Below are 15,383 nucleotides of genomic sequence, written 5' to 3' on the forward strand. Positions count from 1 at the left end.
AAAAATGATGAATCATTTTTTTAGGTAGGAAAAATATTCCTGGGAAACTACAAATTAAATACTGGCCTGTTTGGATGTGATTAAAATAATGCTTTTATATCCATAGAAAGACTGCCTTAGTATCTCAATATAGTTTCCATCTCTGCTCTTAGCTCTCCTAAGGCCAGTCCTGGAGTCCACATCTTTTCCCTCCCTGGAAACCACAAGGACAGTGATGGGTAAATAGTGATTCCATCATCATTTCTGTCATTTTGGCAATACTTTCATATGAAGAGCATTTAAGATTGGGTCAAAGCCTTTTAATTTTTTTGTGGTTAGTGACAATGCCTAAATATATCGGTGACGTGGTCAGTCCTTTATAAATGTTTACACAGAAATAGTGTTGTTAAGACTCTCAATCCCTTTTAGAGATTTACTGCTCTATAGTCCTAGTTCACTAGAACTGTTTTAATTCTGCATTAACTCAGCTAAGCTACAGTGATTTAAAGAAATGAAACAATAATGAATGCAAATATTTGTGTTAAAAACTGAATGAAGTATGGGCTTCATTTATTTAAAACTCCATACTGGCAATACTTTTAACGATGACTATCCATCTCTAGTATCTGAAGGCAGTTTTCTGGTTTGATCTTAGCTACTTGGAGACCAAAACTGAAATCTCCTTCTCCCTACCTGGCACCCCAAGGAACAGTGGAGGGTAAATACGATCTTTTTCTTTTTTCTTCTGCTCTTGCATCACTTGACATCATTTTCACCTGCTTTGAACAATACCTAGGTTTGTTAATGCACCTTGGCTTGCAGAAATACTTGCTGTACTAGTTACATTATTCTGTTGTTTGAACCTATACTTTTTCTATCACTTGAAAATCATTTTCTGCAGGGACTGAGTGACAGCTAGTGAAAAGAACATACAATACAATACCTTGCTTCGTGTGTCTGCAGATGCAGGGGGTTTTTTGAAACATCTTTCTAGCATGAAATTTTACAATACAGCAGAAGTAGAATTTTACCACCCACTAGTCTTGCTATATATGTGGCATAGTTGTCTCATAGCTTTCTTACAGGACATCAACCATTCTTTTTTCTGCTATCATTTCGCTGACTTGAACATCAGAATTTTAGCTGGATGAGGATGCATGATACTCACTGGTTTACAGACTATACTAAAAGGAGGAATTGACATTTTCATGTGCCCTGGAGAACAGTGAACCTGATCCAGTCCATTCTTTGTCAAAATAATAATAGTAATAACAACAATAATAGATATGGTGATACGCAGAAAGAAGGGAGTGTTGAGCATTGGTAGTTGCTTGCATTTAAAAGAGAGGCCCCTGCGACGTCTCCTCTTGAATTCCAAATCCAGTAGAGGGGTCTTTTGGCTCCGATGTTCTCCCTGCAAAGGCTGCTTGCGTCTTTCGACGAGGCATAAGGAATGCTTTGGCGAAGTGGCCATTTGGCCGTGTTGCTGCAGCTGGAGAGCCATTTAACCCCTGAGTCTCTAGGACTATCGTGTTAGTTGCAACCATGGCAAGGCAGCTGGTAGCTGCTTTGGTCAGTGACTCGTGAGAAGCTGCCAGAGAAAGGCATATCTTGCGCTAAACCTGGACTTTTGGGGTGTCGTAAACCGGTGCCGCAAGTTGCTGCTTGCAAGTCCAGTGGCAAGACTGTTGCTATCTCAAGACGGTTTCTGTGTCTGACCGTAGCAACGCGGAGACCAGGCCTGGAATCGCCCTCAGCTGCTTCCCTGGAAACGGCAAGAGCTGTGATGGGTTAGCAGCCCGTGGTTCCCTTCCTGCTTTTGGTTACTTTGGCAATGCTTCTCTGTGCCGAGATGATCCCACTCAGATGTTTTGAAGCTTTGACGCGGCAATGCTAAAAAGTGGCTCCATAATGCGGTTGGTCCCTTCTGCCTCGTTATGAGAAGTTGGTCCATTTGTGAGCTGTGAGATTGCTTTTTGGGGCTTGTCCACGCTGCAGGCCTTGTCTGCTTCTAGGCTTACTGAGTTGTGGGGCTCCCTGTGCCAGCTGAAAAACAGCATTGAGTTCCAGGGAGCAATGCAGGGACAGCGAAGCCTGCCCCAAGCAGGGCCACGTCTCCTTGTTTCTAGCTGTGTCTTGATGTGGTCTGTGCGGCAACAGGCTCGCTGAGGACCTGAAGGTGGTGTTTGTGTTTGATCTTAGCTACTCGGAGACCAAGGCTGAAGTCCCCCTCTCCTGCCTCCCTGGCAACCCAGCAACCAGTGAAGGGTAACTAGCGTTTGACCTTCTTTTGCCGTTTTCTCCTCTCTCTCTCACTCCCCTTCTCCACCCTGCCTGCCTTGCTGCCCCCCCGAGTTACTCGGCATCTTTGTCGTCTGCTGGGGGGAGTATCAAGATTAGGTGGTGCACGTTGGCTTGCAGCAACCCCTGCCACGCTTGTGATGCGACTGTGTTGTTGGAGCCCGTGCTTTTTCCGTTGCTTGACAGGCACTTTCTGCAGGGACAGAACAACACCTTGCATAAAGAAGCTTTTACTACACCGTGCCTCGGCTGCCGTTCCCCTGCGTCTTTCCTCTTTGGTAGCTGCCTTTCTTTCTCTGGCGCATTCGAAGAAGATGGCGTTCTCGGGTGCAAGTTCCTGCTGGGCTGGGTTGGCGCAAGCTGGTGGCACTGCGGTTCTGCTGCCAGGTGTGCAGTTACGAGATACCTGACGGCTGGCTTTCAGGCCAGGTCTTCTTCCCTTTACCTGGTCCCCTTCAGGAAGCAGACGCTCTGCTGTCCTACAGCTGCTGAGGTCACGCTAGGATTGTAAGCACGCAGCCTCTTTCCAGCTTTGGGTGAAACGCAGCGTGTTTTGTCAGGGCTCAGGAGGTCAGCAGCCTTTGGCACCTGACCCTGCTGCTGGCCAGATCCAGTAACGATGTATCTGGTCCGATGCAGGGCAGGAACTGTACCCAGAGGCGTTGTTGTGCCTTTAGTTGAGCTGTCATTTCACTTGGGCCTACGTTGGGGCGAAGAGCAAATGCAGAGATGAAAATGCTGTGTATGAAAAGCGTATTTACGTAAAGCGTTGGCTCTGGCACCTGATGGGAGTGGGTGGAGATGCTGGTGGCAGTAGCCTTTCTCATGTTTGCAGGCGTACAAGGCCAGTCCTGTGGCCTGGCGGTATGTTTTGGCACACGAGGTAGTAGTCAGGTATTTACATGAGCAGGCTCTTAAGCCTACAGAGTTGAAGTTGTGTGCAAGTCCAAAGTGTAATGAACCACGTTAAGGTGTCTTGCAGGATGTTGTCTTGGCGCTTTTGTCAGGAGCAGTCTTGCTTTTGCATCAGCTCAGTAGTGCATGTACTTCAGGGTCTTTTCCAGTGCAGTTACACTTCTTGCCTATATTAATACTTCTAGGATCCTTCTGCCTTTTTATTGTGCAGCAATATGCTTTCTGTATATCAAAAGTTGTACACCTCTCCTCTCCCACTTCTATTTTTAAAGGGAGTTTGTTTTGAAACCAGGTGGTTTTTTACCTCACATCCTGTCCTGATAGACCCAGGCAAGTCTTTCTCTGCCTTTCACGTCACTTTTCAGTTTTCTTTCTCTTTTTTTCATCTGTTCTTTTTTTCCTTCTTTCTCAGTCATATTTTCTGACATCTTTGAATATCTTTCCATAATTCTTTCAACAGTCTTTTTCATTATTTGTATCACATATGCACGTTAGAAAATACATTTCATGTGCTTTTGAAATTATTCCTGTCTGAAGTCCCCAGTTGCTTCGTAATGGGCTGAAACCTATTCATTCTTCAGGTTCAGATGATGATATCATTATCTTTGTAACTTTTAAGTAAGGTATCACAAATCTCTTTTTTGTGTTCCAGCTTCACAGGACTCTCTTCATATTACTTCCCCTTCACAAATATCTGCATCTACAGAAATATCAAAAATAAAGACTGGTAAATTGTATTTTTGTTATTTCCACAGCTTAGTATTTGTTTTTTGCATCACAGGTGTCATATGTACAGGCTGTTTCCTCTGATTGTTTGATGTTGCCCAAAATGGTATTTCATCTTCAATGTTTAGTAGTTAAACTCGATAGCTTCATCACGATAGACTGTGGCTGTGGCATAGTGTCAAATAGGAAAATTGCAGGAATACAGATTGTTTGGGGTGGGTTTAATATGTCAGACAGAAGAGACTGCTACCTAGATGGAGTTGATTGATTGTCAGATATGATCATACATTTTGGTTGGAACATTTGCCACTGGGTGATTTTTTTAGTTGTTAGTCTTGCTGTACATTTTTCTCCGTTACTAAGCATTTTTTTCTCAGGTTGTGGGGAGTTATGTTATTATTTCACCTTGGAACTCTTCTTATCAGAGTCTTAGATTTGTATTCATAAAAAAAATATGAGTGTGAAGGAAAATTATCCTAAACTCAACAGTAAATATTTGAACAGTATTTTTATAAATTTTCTCTCTTACCTTCTTGCACTTCAGTGTCTCCTGAAAGTTGAGTTAATTTTTGTTATATCGAAAATATGAAATGTCACTTCTATTGATTTAGTTTGAATGGCAAATTACAGAATGTGTAGTGTATTAAAAGCTGTAACTCAAAATACCTGCTACATCTGGTAAACTGAAACACACCAAGTGTCGCAAATAGAAATTACTGGTTGTAAATTTTCATATTAACATATATTTTAGGTATCTAGGCCTCTTCCTTCAGATGCAATCAAGTCAAAAGTACAGCCTTTTTGACATTACATGCACACCAAGCAATTGGCTCTTCTTGCTAAGTCTACATATAAGGAAGTTGCAGTTTCTGTTGGGAATGTGTGTTAGGAATAAGGTGACTATTTCAAAACAGAGTTTTTGTTGGTTTCTTTTCTAGTTGGAAGTCTCTTGAAACTGTTTCAACAGTATTTAAGTGTTGTTGACATATAATGGAGCAGTGTCAAGCAATCCTTCTTTTTCTGAATTATTGCCATTTCTTCACCATATGAAGCTGCCTTTCAAGGTTATTTACATTTTCTGCAGTTACAAGTTCAGTTGACCTGGAAACATGTATGCCTCTGCTTTCCAGAACACCTCATGTGTTAAGAATTACTATGGGTAACTGTAATGCATTAGCTTTTCAGTTAAACTACTTCTTTTTTGCTTTTTTGGTAGCAATTTTGGGAAAATATTCCTCCTGTGCATCCCAGATGTTTTAGTCATCTGCCAGGCTTGTCTTCCGCTTAAGTCATGATCATCAGTGTAGACAGACAGATTACCCCCCCCCCCTTTTTTTTTTGCATGAGCGAAGCCATCTTGTGCTTAATACTGGGAAACTCACCTAAGACTATTTTTTGTTTGTCTTCTTCAAGAGATGGTATTAAGGCAATTTTGAGACGTACTTAAATGAAGTAAGTCTGGTGAATGATGTCTAAAGCTTAATAATAATCCTAAAATTATTTTTTTTTCTAAGCTAATAAAGCATCTTCAGACTTTATTATACTCTCTTAGATAGATAGATTATACACATGCATATATACTCTACTGCCACTATATTAAGCTTCTTTCTTATTGTTAAATGTTTTTTAACTTTATTTTACCTTTGCTTTATATACAGATTATATACCATTAAAACTAACAAAATCTTGAGAGAAAAACACTGAAGAGAATTTAAGACTTTTTTTGCAAAAATATATTTGCAGTATTTTTCAGTTTTGTAGATTATATTATTTTCTACTGCTCTTTTGAGTGCTTTACATCTATAATAATTGTGTCAGAAGTTCTTCTATGTATTTCCTGGGTTGCTTTAAGTTGTGTGAAGCATGCTGTCTAAAGTAATATGAGCTTTACTTGGCTTCCACATTAGTTTTGGTTGTCATTTTAACCACTAGCTTCAGCTCCTACTCTAAAGCAGCACTGCTCTGTTGTCAACATAAGACGCACTTATTGTGGGTGAACCACTACATTGCAGATTAGGTGCATTATAAGAACTCAAAGCTACATCTAGAAATAATAATCATAGATACTGTGACTTGGTTTTTTTATAGCTTTCGATGATATTCAGCCTGTTCTTTCAAGCCCTGTGACACCTAGTAAGCCTGAAACAGCAGATCCTGGATCAGGTATAATAATTACTACCTAGCTGTTATTATTCAGTAGCTCAGACCCTGCTCTAAGGTTCAGTGAAATGACTGCACTTGTAATCTTCAGTTTCAGTGTGCATTTGGACTGGACCCTAACACCTGGTTTTGAAATTAGATTGCTATTAATGGTTGACATTGGTGCTTTATCACACTTGCAATGCATATAGCAACTCATAGTCATCTGATTTTCCATCAGTATTTTGAAAAATATGCTACATAGATAACTGTGAGAAAACAGGATTTAGTGTCCTAAAGTACTAATCAAAGTACTCCAATGAATGCTGCAGACTGCATTCTACTGTTGTAGTCTTGTTTAAAATATTAAGGAAGGAAGGGTTATATCCTTAAGTGCATTAAATTGGTTAAGAGTTGCAGACACTTGATTCTTTCATATTGAAACCATAGTTGGATCAGGTTTCAGCTTTCTAGTCCAAGTATTGTGTGGTTTTAATATCTGACTAACTGATTATTCAACATATCCTCTTCATTAAATTACTACATGTTACGCCACACCATCATCCTTAAGTAATGGACCAAAACTCAAAATGATGAAGTAAGATATGAGGCAACTTAGAATCTGTTACTTGGCAGTGATTTAAATCCAAACCAGTTAAAATGAAGGCAGGAAGAAAGTAAATGAGCATCCAGAATTTCTGCACATCACAAGTACCATGATTTATAGTCACTAAAGCTCAGTGCATTTCAAAAGACTGAATTCATCTCTAACACATACTAAACTGATAAAATGAAGAGTCCAAGAATTAGTGAAATAGTTCTGTTTTTCTTGTACAAACTAATTTGTTTTTGCTTATGAAGCAACGTTTTCTTCCATTAGCTCTTTGCTGTCTTATGACTATAACTATTTCTTCCAACAGCAACAAGTGAATCCATTCTGGAATCTTTCACACCTAAAACTTCTCGTCCTTTTCAATGGCCAAGGGTAACATTAGGTAATGTTGTTCTCACACAGTGACAAACTCTGTGTTTGTTTTGAGCACTTCATCCCACATGAATGCATTTCTTCCAGCAGATCATTTCACATGTATAATTATTCTTTTCCTGGTTGTAGATTCTTGTTTTTCCATTGTCATTAGACTCTCATGCTTCTTGATATGTCTCTGTATGGGAACATAGTTCAGGATAGTTTTACTGTCCTCAGAGCAGTAAAACTTACTTCTCCATAACTTGCATGAAAAAATCCATCATTTTATCAGCACTTACTCTCTCTGGCTCCCTCTCTCATGCACACATGTGCCCTCTCTCTTGCTCACTCTCTCTCGTAGAAATCTCTTAGTGGAAATGTTAGTTCTTTTGTGGTCATCAAATCTATTTCTGATCACAGCAATTAAATATCATCGCCATCCCTCATCTCAAATTCTGATTTCATCAGATGGCTTTTTCATTCCATATTGCGTTATCTCTTCTTCAGTGTAAACTTGTGGCATGTGCTTTTGTTGTGGAAAAGCCTTCTTAAATAATTTTTGATTGCAAACTGAGCTCTTTCTTTCAGCTCCAAAAGAAACACCACTTACTCCTTCTAAACTGAAACCACCTGCTACCCCAGAAGTACAGCATGTGAAACCTGGTAATTGTGCACACCTTTTTTAGAAGTCAGTATACTGAAACAATGTTCACTAAAAATAGCTCAGAAAAACTTCCTGAAATGGACAGAAACTATAGAAGACATGAGCATCTTGACCAGCTTACGTTATTATTCTAAGATCAGTCATTTGATGTTGTGCAAAGAGATATAAGCATTAAGCTCATCATGTTTATGCGTATGGGTCTGGTGACAGAATATAAACAAGCTGTCCCATTTCATAGCCTAATTGAAAGGAGGGGCAGGGAAAAAACTTCAGGGCAACACAGTTTTGTTTTTTTGTGTGACTTGTATAAACAATATATATGAATATTTTTTTGATGACCTCTTTTGCCAGTCCCCATCTGCCACTTTCATATGGACGTGTTATGGCGAACAAGGTATATTTGCTAGTTACAGCAAACTAGATTCAGAATGCAGTATTAGTCATGTGATGGATGAGAAGGGGAAATTTCAAAACTGTTCATATACGTGTGACAGATTTATCCATTGACCATGAGAAAACTATCATAGAGTGTCTTTTTTCCTTTTCTGCTTTTTGATCAAAAACAGATCCCTGTAGTAATTTTCTTCTCTTTTGATTTGGGATTAAGGGAGGTGAATTTGCCTCCCTTAATGATTCAGGTACTGAACCAGTAGGTTTTATGGTGTGGATTTCTAGAACCTCAAAATGTCTCTATTCTCATATCTCATAAACAGGCTGTTCAGTAAGCAGCAGGAGATGCCTTTGATGTCTTATGTACGGCTTATGATTGACTGCAGGCTCTCATTTAAGCTTTTCAGAAAGGTTTTGGTATTTAGAAGTTGCCTTTTTGGTATGGATTCTCTGGTATTTGATATGGAGTGCAGTCTTTTCTTCACTCAAAGCACTCATCTGTCCTTTCTTCTTATTCTCCCATAACTTAAAAGAAATGGAATATGTTTGGTGATTGAATCCAACAATGGGTAAAAAAATTGCAGAGGACATAAAAATGGGAAAGGAGCCTCAGAAGCAGATTCCCCCACACAGCCGCAAACGTGCAATGTGTAGTTTCATAGGAAGCAAAACTAAAAAGAAAGTAGGATGTTACGGAGAAAAGTAGGACTTAATTTCAAGTTTATTTAGTCTGTTTTAAAAAAAAAAGAAAAAGAGAGGAGAAAAACCTTAAACTATTGGAATGATACCACTTTTAGCTTAGTACTGATACCTCTACTGATCCATTCCATTACGCTTGAATTTTTTGTTTTCTAGCCCCTAAACCACCACTTCTCGAGCACAGTACACCTAAAACGTCTCAGACCAGTGACCAACCAAAAGCAACACTAGGTAATATTTCTGTAGCTGTCTGTCACTCTTCATTATAGTCTAAGCCACAGTTAGAACTCTGACTTTATCACATGGCTTTTTATGTTTGTAATCCATTTTAGTTTTAAAGGAAAAAAGTTAGGAAGGCAGAGCAGTCCTAAATACATACTTCTCAAGTTAGGAAAAAAAAATAAGTTGAGTTTTTCCATATAATAAATGATTTTACTAGTTTTGGCTCCCATTTTGGGGGAAATTTTGCTACATCAACAACACATTCTACGTTCAGAAAAATCATCAGAAACCCATCAGAAAAACTATTGAAAAGCTAAGTGCAAGGTTAGTATTGCGGACGTTAATCTTAAAACTCTCCACGAAGGATTTCTGTGGCACTAGGTGGATGTTTTTATTCTACTCTTCTATGAATCCTTCATGAATATCATTTTGGCTTGAAAAATACTTATTAGTCACTTCATATATCTTATTCTAGTCTGTTCTTTCCAAAAATGTCATATGCTTTTCCACTGTGTCTATTGCTATGAAACTTTTTCCTTGGAAAGCAGTCTCATCACACTGCTTTATAAAAATGAAGAAAATTATTTGTTAAACCACCTGACACTGACATTAAGCTTCACCTGATGTCAGGTTAACAGTTATATTAGCTATAACAGTTATATTATTAGTTTCAGCCCATGCATGTGTAGGGGAAAAAAAAAACTTTCTAGAACTGGTTGCTCATATTTTTTACTGTCTAAAACAGCAGTACTTCTATTTTCTTTTAAATAGAATTCAAGGACTACAGCTGTGAAGCAACCCCCTTTTTTCTTGTTGCTTCCATGCTTTTCTGGCTCCCTGCCAGGTAATTTCTTCAGAGAATTGAAAATTGTGGGCATTTTCTGCAGGTTTTGTCTCTGTTTTTTTGATGGCTTAAAATTGACCTGCAGTTCAGAAGATTAGATAGCATTATTATTTTCCCTCTTAGGTATCTTGTGAAAATGTATTTGCTAGTTTAATGAGAGGAACATTTTGATGCAATTGTAAACTATAAATAGATATTTTTAATTTACTTACTAAATTTTACAGTGAAGAACAAGCTGTTATTTTTAGCTGGGGTAATAAAGTCTTGTAAAGATTTTGAGAAGTCTTTTCACAAATTTGTTTTTGCCATTTGCTTTTGTTCTCAGTAGCCATTCATTGCTTCATTTCAGGCTTGAACTGTGTGACTCTTAGCTGTGTGAAACAGTGGAAAGGATAATCTTATAATTCAGTACATTTCTTTCAGCTCCTAAAGAAGCAAAACTTATACCTTCTACATCTAAACCTACACCATCTGCCAGACCCAAAAAACCACAGATCAAACCTGGTAATTACCTGCCATAATGTATCACTTAAGCAGTTTAATATACTTTTGTTTAAATTTGTTCTGCATGAAGCCTAGCACCCTCAATCATCAGGAGGATAGGCAATGAGGGGGCTGTGCTTTTTGAGGAATATTATTTTTGTACTGAACCAAAAAAATTTAAAGCAAAGCAAGAAAACTTTCAACTTTAGATTTATGCCACCTAATTGCATGACTTTGGACTGAAACAAATTGTTTATGTCCTTTTCATCTCAAAATCACAAGTTTTCTGAACATAAGTCAGCACAGAGTCTAGAACATGAAAATTTTCTTGCTTTGCTAATTGAGTATAGTAGTACCCAGTACCATAGCACTTGTATTGATTCAGTGTTCATTAATACATATATAGACTTATCTGACACCATGGAAATAAGGATGAAATTCTGGCCTGGAATTTAGTAAAAGCATGTTTTATGATGGCAAGTGAAATTGCACATTCGTACCAGGGTTGAATTTGATCTGTAATGTGTGTTGGAGGATAAAAGGTGTCTGGCCTTATAACAGTGAATACTGTTATAAGGGTTTTTAATGAAGTTACAAAACTTAGAAATGCGTAACTGTGTATTATAAGAAGATACTAATTAATCCTAGTAGAGATCACGCACTATTATTAAATTCTTTCCAGATTCCATGTGAAATATTTTGTTGAAGTCTTGCTCATAAAAAGAATTACTCTCTTTAGAGCAAATTATTACCTCTGAAGCTCATTAACTAAATGGTATTTATGTCTTGGAACTGTCTCAAATTAGTATGTTTGTTTTTGTTTTGTTTTTAAGTTTTTCATTATAACTACAGCTCCTAAGACACTTTTTTGTGTAGAAATTCAGTATAGTATTAGTAGAATAATTACTCTCCTCTCTGCTGTAGATACCTATGTCTGAATGTATATCTGAATCCTGCATGTCTTTTTTAAACAAGGGAGAAAATGACTCATTTGAGAATCACTGAATGAAATTGTTTTACACCCATGAACTGCCAAGGTCAACACTGTATATTGTAATGTTTCTGCAATGAATGGCTACTTTGGGTTTCTGCAGAACTTCAGATGAAGGCAGTGTGATTCTGGATTTTTACACATGCCTCCAGTCTTTCCTTCTTCTGTTAGTGGTTTTGCTGGTCAATCCAGCTGGAATCCTAAGAACCGCTTTCTAATCATCATTACACTTGTAAAGGCTTTTCTCTGTGTAGGCATCTGTGAATTCTACATTTGTTCTATCAGGATGAATTTTGATATCCTTATTCCGAAATTCTTATGTGAGGCATAAACTATGCAATGCATGGGGACAGCCTGGCTTTTCTTGGTCATAAAATGGTCAAAGAGCAGGATCTCCTCTGTATTCTAGTGTCCCTTGGGAGTTGAGCTTAAATTAGAAACGTGTGCCATGACACTTGTTGTTACATTCCCATTACAATGTATCAAAATACTGAAGAATATTTGTCCGGTTCATAACTGATCTCTGATTTACCACGGATATCCACTTTGGATCAAACATATTTGCTGAGGGTTAATTTTGACTGTCATTGTTAATAAGAGTTTTGTACTGTTTCTGGTAAAGTATTTGTCCCTTGGCAATGGAGCTAATATTGAAAACTTTAGTTAAGAAAAAAAAAATTTCACATAAACATTTTTCTGTCTTTCCAACCCACTGTGCATTCCACTGAAGGTCTGCAGCTCCATTCTTTTTCTTGGTGTTTGGATAATTGAATCTGTTGCCTGCATAAAAAAAATGTTCTTATTGCCAGTAAGATCATACCCACCCATTGTGCTCACTTACATTAATTTCTCCTTCTAAATGTAGAAGGTTCTCCAGTTTTTGAGGAGAGGAAATTGCAATCAATTTTCTAGCTTGCATCTGACTGTACTGCAACATTTTCTTTCCAGAAAAGTTGCAGAAACAGCGCTTTAAAATGTGTTAGGACACCTGCTGAGTCGCTGTAGATGCATTATAAACCCCAAATCTCTTCTGCCTCTAGCATAAAATGCTTGTTCCTCAGATGCTTTCAAGCATTTCCACTTGCGTGATGTGATGCCTTTGCAAGGGAACTGCAGAACGAACTACCTTAATGACAAATAGGCAGAACTTACCTATCGTGGAGGAGTGTCTCAAATGCCTCCACTTTTGTTTGCAAGTTTCTTTAGTCTCCATGTGCTACTGCAGTTAGGATAGTGTAATACGAGATAGATTGGTTTGGACATGTACTTGTTCCTTTACAGCCTTCTGTCCCTTAGCAGAGGCTACGAGGGTCTTGGAAGGACTGCAAAACATGCATCTTCCAAAGTATAATCAATGCAGAGGACCACGCCTTCTCTATGAAATAGAGGTTTGATAACTTGGTGCCTGTCCTTTTCATTGTTACTTTCTGTCCTTCAGAATCTCAGGTTACCTGGCTTCTCAGTGCCTACAGCCCAATAGCCTGATAAATTGTTCAATGATATTGAGAGTAGCTTTTATGTCAAAGTCCTCTTATATTATATGGAAGTTTTATTTAGATGCTCTGACTTCAGAAGGGTCAGAGGAAATTAGAAGTATTTAATTTTTTCCAGGCTTATTCCCATAATTTTTCTGAGGAAAAAAACACATCTCCTAGCTCTACCTTTTACTTAGAAAAGTCCAAACCAAATGAAAATTTTATATTTGCTAATGAACCTTTTAAGGATGGCCTGAAAAGAAATCATTACCAGAGACTTTCAGAATCTCCTTAGAATTGGAAGAAGAATGGCATTGTTGAATTTCATGTTCAAAAACAAGCAAACAAAAAGAAAAGTCAGGTCTGAGTGATTTAGGATTCATCAGAACTGTATAGTGAGACGAATGTCTGGCCTTAGGTTAGTTCTGGTAGAATGCTCTGAGTAGCCAACTTGTAGGTTGGTATGCTTCTTACTGCATTTCCCGCCTTGGATTTAGAGCCAGATGTGATGCTGATGTATGGATGCACTTATGCCGTACTCGGTACTCACTGCTGCCCAGTGTAGAAAAATAGTCTCCGGTTGATAACTAAGCATTCCTTAGTGAGCATTCCTAAGGTAAGCACCCCTAGCTGAGCCTTGTCATGACAGAGCAGTGCTTCCACAAGTGGCAGTTCAGAAAAGAACTTAGCAAAAACAAAGAGTTCGTACTACTGACTTTTCATTTGCAGTAGTTGCTTCTGTGTACTCTCATTATTCACCCTTTGACCCCATCTAATATCAGGATTCTATGTTTGGGAACAAGAACTGATCTCACTGACTAGGTTGGACTGGCTTTTTGTTTTCTTTTGTTTTTTAACAGAACCATGCTATCACTTCATGGGAGCTATCCATTATCAACGAACAACATGGCTTTTAAAGGGGATTATTGTGGCGAGAGATTTACCAACCCAACAAATGTTAATTTAGAGAATTAATTCTCAAAGGACATAGAAAAATTAATAATTGTTCTCTGTTGGATTTTTTTTTTTTTTAACTTTTCAGTTCCCAGTAAAGCTTCTCCTTCCAAACCTAAGGTCTTTCTGCACCCAGAAGAGCCTATGACAATGCCGGGTAATTACCGTGTTCTTTCACTTATTTGTCCTGAAAATGATACATCTTACAGTCTTTTGCTTTCTTAGAGTAGTGGCAATAGCATTAGATAGATCAATCATTAACTATAAAAAAGTGCCAGTAAATAAATCAGGAGGGCATTAAAATTCTGAGTGAAATATGCCAGCTTTCTATTCAATCTTTTAAACTTAAACACCACCACCTGCCCCTAAGAACCCACCTCCACCACCGTCATAATCCTTCATGCTCAAAAATAGGGACTTTTACATTAATGAATTAATTTTATATCTAAACCCACAAAGTTGTGGAAGTTTTCGCCCTCAAATCTTAGTGTATTCACAAGTTATAACTGCCTCAACATAAGTGTACTTATAAGTCTTGACATTTTTGTGAATTTCAGTATTACAGATTATCAGTACTGTCCAAAAATAAAGTTTGAGGCACAAATGCAACATTCATCAATCGTATTTCTTTCCTAATTAAAACCTGTATCATGATAAAGAAAGAGAGAGCATCAGGAGGCATAGGTAATAAAACAATAGAACTGAGAAGAGTCAAAGCAGAGAGTCAACAAGTGAAGTAAAGTTTGAAAGCTTGGATAAACGCACTGGTTACTTACTGATTGTAGATATATTCAGGATTTGAAATAGGCTGCAGTTTAAAGTCATGTTAATAATAAATAATTCTACCAACTCTGCTTTTCAAGGTCCCTTTATCTTTCATGCCTTTGGAGATCTTTCCTTTCAGACCTAATTTATTTCTGTAAATAGAGATGGAAAGCTTTCTAACTTTAACATCTCGTGTTCTGTAGCAGTAGATAACCTACTGAGATCTTCCTCAGCTGCCTTTGTTCAGATCTTACCCTTGTATCACTCAGGACAAAACTCATAAAAAATTAGTAGAAAGATTATACATAATAGATAATAGAAAGAATACCAAAAGAAAAAGATTTCTATGGGACTGTCTCTTCAGCTGTCTACAGCCATGAGGAGGAAAAAAGTTATGGTCAGAGAGGAGGATGAAGACAGTGTCCCCCTGATATAGATACGCTTTTTATCTTTAAAGAGCAGCAAAGGTCCCACAAAACACTTAATGTTGAAGAGTATTCAGTAATATTTTTACTTACTCAGTTCTTTCACTTGAATCCTGGGGAGGAGGTGAATTTTAACTGGGAAGCAATAGCAGCTGAACCTTATCAGAAGTTGAGAAACAGATGTAGATGCACCTGTATGTCTCTCAAGAAAATGTTCTTTATTTCAGCAGCAACCATTCCAGTGTCAGTCACTACTAAGAATCCATACACATTTGAACATCCAAAGACCTCAGAGGGTAATGATTACTGGTCATCTTTAGCCATTCTTCTTTTCATCCGTCTGATAACGTGCAATTAGAAACACTGTTTTCTTTAGCCTTGTTCCTTATTCATATGTAGTCCAAACTCAGCAACTGAAAGTATGTTCTTGGTGTTTTATTATTT

The 15,383-nt window shown here is 38.0% G+C and overlaps 1 protein-coding gene across 18 annotated transcripts in view; it reads left to right on the forward strand.

Moving 5' to 3' along the window:
• ABI3BP (ABI family member 3 binding protein) overlaps positions 1 to 15,383 on the forward strand; it is a 180,318-nt gene that overhangs the window by 99,398 nt on the left and 65,537 nt on the right. For 10 of the 18 annotated variants that reach the window (XM_067301112.1, XM_067301129.1, XM_067301187.1 and 7 more), the window contains exons 15-22: positions 3,848 to 3,922; positions 6,010 to 6,084; positions 6,981 to 7,055; positions 7,616 to 7,690; positions 8,937 to 9,011; positions 10,270 to 10,350; positions 13,838 to 13,906; positions 15,167 to 15,235. In XM_067301112.1, the coding sequence (XP_067157213.1) occupies positions 3,848 to 3,922; positions 6,010 to 6,084; positions 6,981 to 7,055; positions 7,616 to 7,690; positions 8,937 to 9,011; positions 10,270 to 10,350; positions 13,838 to 13,906; positions 15,167 to 15,235 (594 nt within the window). Of the gene's footprint in view, positions 1 to 152; positions 219 to 634; positions 698 to 3,847; positions 3,923 to 6,009; positions 6,085 to 6,980; positions 7,056 to 7,615; positions 7,691 to 8,936; positions 9,012 to 10,269; positions 10,351 to 13,837; positions 13,907 to 15,166; positions 15,236 to 15,383 lie in introns of all 18 variants that reach the window. The other 8 variants (XM_067301251.1, XM_067301202.1, XM_067301225.1 and 5 more) reach the window with 6 other exon arrangements.

The sequence above is a fragment of the Apteryx mantelli genome, chromosome 1 (genome assembly GCF_036417845.1).
Source record: "Apteryx mantelli isolate bAptMan1 chromosome 1, bAptMan1.hap1, whole genome shotgun sequence".
Taxonomy (NCBI): domain Eukaryota; kingdom Metazoa; phylum Chordata; class Aves; order Apterygiformes; family Apterygidae; genus Apteryx; species Apteryx mantelli.